This window comes from Crassostrea angulata, chromosome 10 (assembly GCF_025612915.1).
Source record: "Crassostrea angulata isolate pt1a10 chromosome 10, ASM2561291v2, whole genome shotgun sequence".
NCBI classification, from domain to species: domain Eukaryota; kingdom Metazoa; phylum Mollusca; class Bivalvia; order Ostreida; family Ostreidae; genus Magallana; species Magallana angulata.
The window spans coordinates 27,518,937-27,529,882 of NC_069120.1; the positions used below are offsets into that span (position 1 = coordinate 27,518,937).

The 10,946-nt window shown below is 34.1% G+C and overlaps 1 protein-coding gene across 2 annotated transcripts; it reads right to left on the minus strand.

The window, feature by feature from the left end:
* Positions 1 to 821: 821 nt before the first annotated feature.
* Positions 822 to 5,890, minus strand: LOC128168392 (acyl carrier protein, mitochondrial-like). 2 transcript variants are annotated; one of them, XM_052834661.1, is made up of 5 exons: positions 5,690 to 5,890; positions 4,314 to 4,430; positions 3,048 to 3,135; positions 1,512 to 1,628; positions 822 to 955 (listed from the first exon to the last, which is right to left on the minus strand). In XM_052834661.1, the coding sequence occupies exons 1-4, from the start codon at positions 5,843 to 5,845 to the stop codon at positions 1,537 to 1,539; spliced, it is 453 nt and encodes a 150-aa protein (XP_052690621.1). In that variant the 5' UTR covers positions 5,846 to 5,890; the 3' UTR covers positions 822 to 955; positions 1,512 to 1,536. The 2 variants fall into 2 exon arrangements, with proteins under 2 accessions (XP_052690621.1, XP_052690620.1); XM_052834660.1 differs by having other exon boundaries at positions 1,523 to 1,628; positions 5,690 to 5,888.
* Between the last annotated feature and the right edge of the window lie 5,056 nt (positions 5,891 to 10,946).

The window sequence follows — 10,946 nt, forward strand, 5'->3', positions numbered from 1 at the left end:
TCTTTTTTCAAATTAAGATCTTGTTTCATGTGGATGATTTGCCAATCTCCTAATTTTTTAAAATGATCATAAGTATTGAAAATTTTTACTGTGACGTATCTTCTACCAAAGGTAGTTCCAGGGCCTTGTAAACTAGAAACACTTGCATTACTTGGACAATCAGGAGTAAATACAAAGAAAAAGTAACGGTATACTTTCCTTCTGTATTACCAAATATTTACATTCAGTGTATATTTCCCGTTATCTTTTCACTGGAAATCTGCGACGTTCAATTTTCTATGAATACACTTTGATAATTCTTGCGCCATGTGTACAAATATAAACGTCTCCACCTGTTTTGATTATATTTGTTTTTGTAAGATCAGATGAAACGTTCAATCTTACATAACCAATTTGATATGTATTTTCAAAAAAATAATCATTAAATTAATCTACTCCTTAATAAAAAGGATTTTTCTCTTCAAAATTTCTGGCACTATATTTTTAGTCGCGGAAGCAAATTAATAGCATATGTTAATATGGCTGTTCCATGTTTGTTTCTTATCCCTGACTGAGGGAGTATATAATGGCTTAACAGCAACAATACACTTATATTTAATACAAAAAAACCATCAGTATGAATATAAATATAAGAATTGAATGCTTATTTTTGGATGTTGTCGGTCCTATCCAACACCAATGCGATGCAGACAAATTATCATATCGCGCTAACGGCGCAATGTGTACAAAATAAGCATTCAATGCTTAAATAATTTACGGGACAAAATGGTTTAGTTAAATGACAACTGGTATGTGTTTAGATAGAAAACAAAACACTGATATTCTTGGTATACATGTAATATCAAACATATACAAGTAAAACTTCATTCTTTAGTAACTGTTAGAGTCTAGTTAATCACAAAAAGTGATCGTTCTCCTTGCAGCTATGCTCTTCTTTAGCCTCCATGAAAGCAATCTACAATGACAACAAAGTTATTAAAGTATCAAACAACAACATATCAATATATTGACATTCATGAATTAAATTTGCAACAATTTACCAAATGAATAACTATGTTTATAGCATGATCAAATAGATGAAAAAGTCTTGTTTTTCTTTCAGACCAAAACTCCAAATCATATAGGGCTTTGTTCTAAAGGTCAGACGCGATCTTTTCTTCCATTATTTTTTTTCCTATCACCACAATGTGAAGTTTTCCACTTCTTAATTTCATAATTAAATTTTTATGAAACATGATTCATTTTTTATTTAGATATAAAGTGTTTAATTGAAAATGTATAGTATGACTTTACTTATAAGTATTCAAATGCATTTTGCATGCAATTTTAAGAAAAATTCTAAATATTCTAGCTCCGAAACGAGCCTGGTAATGTACCCTGAACTTTCTGGAATCATCAGGTTTAAATGTTTTAAAAAAGCAAGGAATAAAATATTAAGGAAAAATATATGTAATTGAGGAACATTTCGTCTGTCCTTAATTACCAAGGACTTCGTTCTGCTGTATATTTACCAGTTATGTACCTGTAAATGCCCTTTCATTCATATGTATCTTCTTTATCACAAATATATTCTATAATCAAGGCAGGCGTCATTAAGCGTTCAGCATCATCATCAGGAATTTCAAAGTCTGAAATGAAGTATTCAAACGCTATGACTAGATTATTCAAAAAAAACTTTCAAGGTCATACTTGCGTGTGACCAGTCTCGTCAAGTACCATTTCTCGCCATGTATTGTTACGTCATTTATTGTATAAACATGTAATTTTATTTCTTGATAAAATGAGGCAACAGTTAATGCACTCGCGAGAAATGGTCCTTGGCGAGAATTGGTTGTATGCCAGTACTGTTATGACAAGGAAATAATTTGACATAAATACAAAGCAATATTGCATTAGCATGTAAATAACTAATATCTGCAGTAAATTCCTTTAAAAACAAAGAATTCCTCATTAAGAAAAAACAAACTTCCATACTATAAACATCCATTTTCTTTGAAGTACCAGTACCAAAATTTGGTATTCAAACAATGGCACACATAGCCATTAATAATTCTTCAACTTGTTGATTACCATACAGAATTAACAAGAATCACAAAGAATTTTCCAATTTTTTGCTATGCAACCATAGCAACAGATCTCAATTTTCATATATATGATATGCATGTTAGAACTCATCAGAAGGGATAGAAAAACCAACATATTTATTAAGTTGGCATTTAAGAATATCTTTAAAATCACATTTCGCATATATTCAGCTTACACAAAACTAATTAACATGTTAATTTTTAATATTCAATAGCTTAATAACCTGATAGCCTAAACATGTACATGCTGGCTTTAATTTCTATTGACTTTAAAGTAGCTCAGATTGTCACTTTTCCATCTTTAGTCTAGTTACATAGCAACTGAGATCTGTTGCAAAAATACATGCTCAAGGATCACTTATAAAACTGTAATTTTATACAGAACTGATACACTGTAAAAAGATGTCCACTTGTCTCTAAAATTAACCATCTTTTCCTCAATCTAATTAAAAATAGACTTTAAAAAAACCTTCTCTACGATACCCTATACAAGATTCAACAATATTCACCTTATGGCAACATTTCAATTAGCCAATGGCTATTGTTTTCTCGGGGTGTGTAGATTTTTGGATGGGCTGACAACTACCCCTATTAATAGCTGTCTGACTAGATTTCTGAAGAGTTTCGAACAATGCGACTGGACCGATTTAATAAACAGTGTTAGCAGGAAATACTTAACTTGGCAAAAAGTAGATGACAAAGCTTTACAGTTGAAAAGATAAAGCTATGAAACAATTTTAAGATTTGTTTATAAAATAAGCTTGAATATGACTGGCTAACATTTTAAAATTCATTCAAACTTGAAGGGTCCCTCTGAAATGACCACATAGGGACGTTGTATTCTTGTATGGCGTATTGCAGAAGAGTGGATTGACAAGTCTAATTTTCATTATATTGTCTTTTAAATTTTTGAAAGAAATAAACAATTTGATACCATATAGATATTTTCATAAAGGTACCTACCAAAGTCATCCTCCATGGCCATAATAATTTCTACTTGGTCAAGACTATCCAATCCTAAATCCTTAATGAAATGTGAATCCTTTGTCAGCTTCAAAAGAGAAAGAGAAGAATGACAGTCTCTGGTTAAGAATAATGAATCTAACACTTGGGACATCATTTCTCTATCAGGGTATAAGTGACGTAATAAAATCAATAGCTAGGTTTAGCAGACCAATGGATATGCGTACTTGTACATGTAGGTTTACAAGTTAAAACTACATCATAGTACAAGTACTTGCTCTCATAACTGTTTAGCAATTATAATGTGTACTTAAACTTGTAAATGTTTAATACAGTAAAACATGCTTATAATGAAGTCCCAGGGATAGACGATTTTGCTTCGTTATAAGCATAATTCATTATATTCGTCAAGTTTACAGCATGCTATACAGTCTCGGGGAATGAAAATCACTTTGAAGTAGGCATCAATTCATTTAAGGCGTGTTCGCTATAACCGTGTTTTACTGTATGAAATTCTTAAATATATTTTCTCTTTTTTCTGTCTGAAATGAAATGTTCATTGTACACCATTGTTCAAACTAAACATATGTATGGTTTTAATTGTCAAAAATAATTAAAACAGTAGTTGTTATCATTAAATAAGCCACTGCATGTTGGCTAAAAGTTGGGGATGTACAAATGGGATCAAAAACGTAGAAATGCATAATTACCAAAACTTATAACGTATTGCTCACATTTCCCCCTCTAAACGTTTGCTAAACCCCTTTAATAAAACATATTTTTAATTTTATCCCATCATCATACCAACTTTAGGTGAATGTTTGCTCTTTCCAAACTCCAGACTCAGTGTTTAAACTATGGGTTGAAAAGTATTGAAATTGATTTATTTTTATTTTTCAAAGTTGCGAGAAAAATTAACAGAAATTAGATTTTAAAACAACCTGATTAAGGAAAATAATGCTCAGATTGCAAATAAAAATATCACAGTCCAGTCAGTATAAGGAAGGCAAACAAACATTCTTTTTTATACAGTTGCCCTCATATTCCAATGAACTACAATCACTTTCATTCATCAAATTTCACTCCATAATGAATTGTACGGTAACTGAAACATTAATCTACTAAGTACTAAAGTGGGGTTATCAATGTACATGTACCAATGCTTGAAATTTATATAATTATTATGTTTCTTTTTCTAGTCAAATGTTGTCTGCTTTAACATAACAATATAATACAATATTTTGTTAAATAATTGCATATATTTACCTTTTCCGGATCAATCTTGTCAAATAACTGCAGAGTAATCATAACCCTCTTTTCCACTTCCTCGATAGTATAAACATTTTTACCAGCAAATCGCTTCTGAATCTGCTGTGGCTGCATCTAAAAAAAAATATGTATTATATAATTAATTTTCTTCTTATCTCTCATTATTCTGTACATGGTAAGATGTTTCTAATAATCCATTATTTATGTTCTTTATGAAAAAAAAAAAAAATGTTAAAAATCAAGTTCTGTAGATTCTTAGATATTTTTTTTCTCAAATCTTTAATAGGCAAAAATGAACAAAAACGATCACATACAATAATGCCTCACGTGATCTCACATAAAAAATTCATATGAATTCACTGGTTACAGCAAGAAATTTAAATTAAACAAATATTCACTAGTATTAAAAAATAAAGTGATTTTCCATTTTGGTGCATATATGGAATATTATATCCCAAATGAGCTTTTATAAGCCATTTGGGTGATTGGTTCCAACCTTATGTATATATAAAGCTAATTCAGGAGACTGTGTTGGACAGGTTGGGACTACTCTCCCAAATGGGATAGAATAGCCCGTTTGGGATATAATAGCCCAAATGGGATATGAATTTTAAGTGCAAAAAAATATTTTTTTTTATTTTAAAACTTTTGAAATAATTCCGCATTAATGTGAATAAAATGCAACAACTTTTGGTTAAGAAGTTTTTCTATATTTCTATAGTTTGTAAGATTGATCCCCAAGAAGTTTTGGATAAACTGAGGGATCAATCTCAGTAATAGTACAGCTACAGAAAAAGTTGTTTACCAAAAGTTGTTGTATTTCATCTATTCTAATGCGGATTTATATCAAAAATTTCAAAATCAATTTTTTTTTATTTTTTGCACGTAAAATTTATATCCCATTTGGGCTATTATATCCCAAACGGGCTATTATATCCCATTTGGGAGAGTGGTCCCAACCTGTTGGACCTGTCTAACATTTCCTTGCACAATGATTGTCCAAAGCATTGAATATAAAAATAATAATGGCTTAAAACGACACATGGGAAATGTGGTGAAAAAAAACCCGTAACCTTTTATCTTAATTTCTATCCCATTACGCGCTTTATACACCATTTTGTCTTTCAGTGGTCTTGTATAATATATTCCGATATTCATTTCGAATTTTCTCTTCAGTTTTTCGAATAGCGCCTTTTTACGTTTCACATGTGATATAATCTATAAAACCATATTTTCGTGACCTTTCAAAACTATATAAATTCAGCTTTTCGTTAAACCTTTCGGTCATGATTGTCGTGCAGTTTTGTATTTTCTACAGAAGAAAATATACGACCTCAACATGTAACGTTACACCCGTTTGAAAGAGTACGTACTGGACGCAGCTGATTTGTGAAATTTGGACATCTGTTTAAACTGGAAATGCGTCTAGAGTGGACCACAGATGCTGCACTTGCTTTGCATGCCGTACTTTGTATCATAAAACGGCTAATGTTCATAAGAGACCGCACGTTTCGCACTGCAGTGGCCATTTTGCTGAGGACGACCTTCCCGTTCGGAAAACCTCGCCCAATGCTAAACCCCCTAACAATTGTTGCGGTGTACTGTTATTTCATATCTGGTACTTTTAGGACCGAGTGTTTTTACACTATTAGATCGACCAATTGAAACAACCAATTCACTTTCCTAGTAATGCATATATATATACACAACATTAACAAAATAATTCTGACGGAACGAAATTACATATAGGCCTATGATGTATTATAAATCCTAGTGGTTCTTGGTAGGCTATTTCAAGTTTGGGGGTTTTTTTGTGAAAAATCGGCTCTATCAGAATAAAATGACATTTGAATAAGTTTAAAAGCAGGTAAATTATGGATGGTGGCAATTATAACGAAAGCCCACTTTAAAAGTTAATTTTCGTACAATGTAGGTAAAACCATATCGCAATAAACTTTTGCGAATAAAACGCACAACTTTCGATCGCAATTAATACAAAATTTTCGCCAGTAAACGCGTAATTTTCGCGATAAGATTTTATTTTTTTTGGGGGGGGGTCTTAAAAACAGTAATTTAAAAAGTCCTGGTCGAGATTCCGTAAAAATGACATTGCACCTCTTAGTGTCTGTTTGATCCTGAAAACTTTTCATATAAATCAATCAATTTTATTTAGATTATTTCTTAAATTTCATATTCAAGGAAAACGTCGGATATTTCCGATTAAATTTTCTTATGCTGCCTGTCTGTGTTTTATCTTATATAGTAAGACCATGTTTTTACCCAAGACATGACCTGCATGATCACTGTCTATATTGTTCACAAACTTTGGGATTCGATGTGACACCCACTTCAAGTGCCAGTATGAGCCTCTCTGAAAATAATGTTTCCTTATATTCATCATGTCTGATTAGGGTCTTTGATTAACGGGGTTTAATCGATCTCTAAGTCCTTTTCGTATGGAACAAAAGCGTCTTTTATTAATAAACAGTTTTTAATTGTCATTATTAATGGACTCATTGACAATTAAAACAGGGTATTAACGGGTTTATATGAATTCCCGATAATTTGATATATCGGGAGTTGGTAGGGGTTTATTATTATTTTGTTTTGTTTTTTTTTTTGGGGGGGGGTGTTTTATTTTGTTTTTTGTTGTTGTTTCTTTTTCTGAGAGAGAGAGAGAGAGAGAGAGAGAGAGCATAGTTTCACTTAAACAAATGGTCATCCTTTACATACTTTAATAAGGGCTTTCTCTCTTGGCCCCTTCCCCATTATCAATAATATGCTTTAAGCTTATTAAAAAGTGATTTGCCCCCATCGTAAACTTTTTTGGGGCATTTCAAGAGATACCAAGATCATACAATAATTTGAAGAAAAAAGTCTGGTAACAATAGAGAAATAATTTGTTAAATCCTGAACCCATGGGAATTTGGAAGTGGTGGTAAAAATCTTAAGAAGTATTATAAGAATATGATTGAGGCGTCCTATATATGAATGTTTAATTGGCATATAAATCTTCATTTGCATTATGGTTGACACTTTTCTGATGCCCTGTTGGGTTTTTTTTTTGTTGATGTAATCGAATACTCGACGCCATCTATGGCAGGAACTGTTTCCGTTCTTTCCTTGGATTTAGTTCCTCCATTAAACTTTTGGTTCATTTGAGTTGTAGCTTTGTCTCAAAATAGGGCACACTATTCCTATAATGGGTGTCAGACACTTTAAGTCGGCACGGGATATATTTGCCCGCGTGTCTATGAAGGTACATCGAATTTATTTTCTAGCGGAAAAAGAAACTGTGCATTATAAAATTTAGTATAATTTTTCCATATCTATTGTTTGTATTTATAAAATTTAAACAACCGTTAATGGTAATGTTTTTGACAATATCGGATGGTAACCGTCCGGGTGCACGGACTTTTTCATGGTTAGTGAGCACACCTGTTGTTTATTGAAGAATTTGTACGCACGAGTTTTACGGGCCAATACTGTGGAATAAGAACTGTAAAGGATTTGTTTAAACTTTTTTTGTTAAGGAAATCACTTTAGTTTCAACAAAATTTACCCCTATGTCATGGCACGACTCAACGAAAACCAACGAAATCGTGCTGATGGGATGCTGCAAGCTGGAATGGCACAAAATACTGTAGCAAGACACTTTGGAGGTCATCGGAACACCATCCAGTCATTATGGAGACGTTTTCAACAATCAGAGGCGTGTTCAACAGAGGAAGCGCTCGCGAGCGCTCGCCAAAATTTGTGTTGCGGGTATAGGGAATTTTGGTGAGCGCTCGCGAGCGCTTGCTCTGTTGAACTCGCCTCTGGCAACACCCAGGATCGACCGCGCTCTGGGCGACCTCGTGTGACGTCACGTCAACAGGACAACCACATTAGACTTGTGCATCTGAGAAATCGTTTCCAGACCGCAAGTTTGACTGCCCGTAGCACTCCAGGGCTTCGACCAATTAGTCCGTGAACTGTGCGTAATCGTCTGCGCGAGCAAAACATCAGACCAAGACGTCCAGCGGTGCGCCCAGTACTGCTTCAACGTCATCGTATCGACAGACTAGCGTTGTGCACACGACATCTGCGATTCAGAATACAGGACAGGGCCAATATTCTGTTCACTGATGAATTCAGATTTTATTTGGATAGCAGTGACGGCCGTTGTAGGGTGTATCGTCGCGTTGGGGAGCGTTACCAGTACGCTTGTGTTGTGCAACGTCGACAATTTGGTGGAGGTAGCGTTATGGTGTGGGGTGGAATGTCAGCACGTGGAAGGACCCCTTTACAAATTGTCAATGGAAATCTCACCGGCGTACGCTATCGAGATGAAATTATTCAGCGTCATGTGATACCCTTTCATACAGAGACATCAAAATCACATCACTCTGCAGCAATTAATTAAGACAACGCAAGGCCACACGTTGCACGTGTAGTCAGGGACTTATTTGTTCAACAGAATGTCGATGTCTTGCCTTGGCCAGCTGTTTCCCCCGATTTGTCGCCGATCGAGCACGTCTGGGATGAAATGGAAAGACGTTTACGCCGTTTACCAAATCAGCCAGTGACATTGGTTGATTTAGACCAGACTTTAACCAACATCTGGAACAACATCCCTCAAGCATTTTTGAATACTTTAGTGGCATCAATGAGGCGTCGCTGTCAAGCATGCGTGAACGCAAATGGTGGTCACACGCGTTATTAATTTTGTTAATTCAATTTCAAATAACAGTAACTTTCGAGTGTGCTGAAATTGACGTTATTCGACGTTGACATTTTAAAATGTGTTATGAGATGTTGTTACGAATACATGTGTAGTATTACAAAAAATAAAATTTGTTCATTGTAATTTTTAAATGTTTTCTCATATATTAAATAATGCAGAGTTTCTTTTTTCCGCTAGTATATTTTCATTGAGAAACATGTTAGTACATGTTTGTACGTATATCTTATATTGATTTTTTTGGACCCCTTATCCATCTAAAAAAAATACTTCAATTTATATGTATAGAACTGAAGATTAATTTGGGGCTAGTATAGAGATGTCTGTCACAATCTCTACATATTGTTGTGAATTGATATATTTATTTTTTTATGAAAATTTAACGTCAATGTGCCTCCATAAACACAGGAGGTCTAAGTGTAGACTGGATTTTTCTTGTTCTAAAAATAAATCTAATTCCGATTAATAAGAACAGGGAACCCTATTTCGAAACAAAGCTTGAACAACTTAAATGTGCAATGTGTTTTCTCAACAAATGGTTGTAGAATGGACACCAATGACCCACTTGCATATTCATTTTTTTTTTTTTTTAGATTTTTTTAAATATTCAAATTAAGTATGCAGCTGCGCAGTTATATAAGTGATTAAAAAGCATTGTTCTGTACTTGTGTCCGCAATGTACATACAAAACAACATGTAAAACCTCATATTTATTGCTTTTTTATAATTTGATAACAGTTTTGGTCAGTAGTTGGTATTAACACGTCAGTTCAAGAAACGTTTACATGTTTTATTTGGTCTACAAGTGTACAAAATGGCTGGCATCCACCCGAAAAAAAAAATGATACGCTTTCTTTGGCCAAATGTACACAGACATTATAATCAGCCTGAACACGGTATTATAAATCACGGGTCGACTCAGATAACTTGTTGAGATGTTTGATTATGAGGATAATTGTTTATAAAGATATATAAATTTTCTTTATCGCTTTAATTCCTAGCATTTATTTATTTAAAACCTAACTTATTATACATACTATACTAACATATGGACCCTAGCCATTTTCTTTATGTTGGTTGCTTTGAAGCGCTCTATAGTTTACCGATGGTTTCTCCAGCTGCAATCACGTCGAAACACTCTGTCGCATCTCTCGGTCATTTCAAAGGGACTCATCGTTTCTATAGGTAACTTCAAAACGACCCCACGATGCATCCTTTACAACAAAGGTTAATCAAGCAATGCTCACGTAGACCAGTTGCTTCTACAATACTGATCTGCAAATCGCTGAACAAAATTGATTACCGAACTGCTAGTATTCTTGTCTTCTTGCGTTCACTTCGGTGTCTCAACTACAACTTTTCACAGAATCAAGATAGCTGCGTATTTATTCCTTTTGAGTATCAAGTGATATAAGACAGGCACGTAGTATCGTTTTTGAAAGTGGGGGGGGGGGCCAGACCCATCCAAAAAAACTTGACAAGCTAAAAAAAAACAAAAAAAAACGGGAAATTTAAAGTTTCCAAAAATCTTCAAAATCCTAATCCGTGGGGGGCGGGGGGGGGGGGGCTCAACTATGCTTCCAAAAAAATTCTTCCCTACTAAAAAATTTTTCCTCCAAATCATGAAATTCCTAATCCGTGGGGGGGGGGGGGGGGATGTAACTTCAATTTGACTACTCATTTCCTTATTTTCATATCAATTTTTTACTAACTTCCAAAAAAATGGGGGGGCCAACTCCATTATAATTCATTTTTTTATATGTAAATTATAAAAAATTTGTTGCTGCGACAAAAAGTGGGGGGGGCCGGGCCCCCCCTGCCCCCCCCCCCCCCCCCCTGATGCTACGTGCCTGTAAGATACTCGCTTTTATGAAAGAGGGCTTTAGCGACTTTAGGAAGTTTCTCGG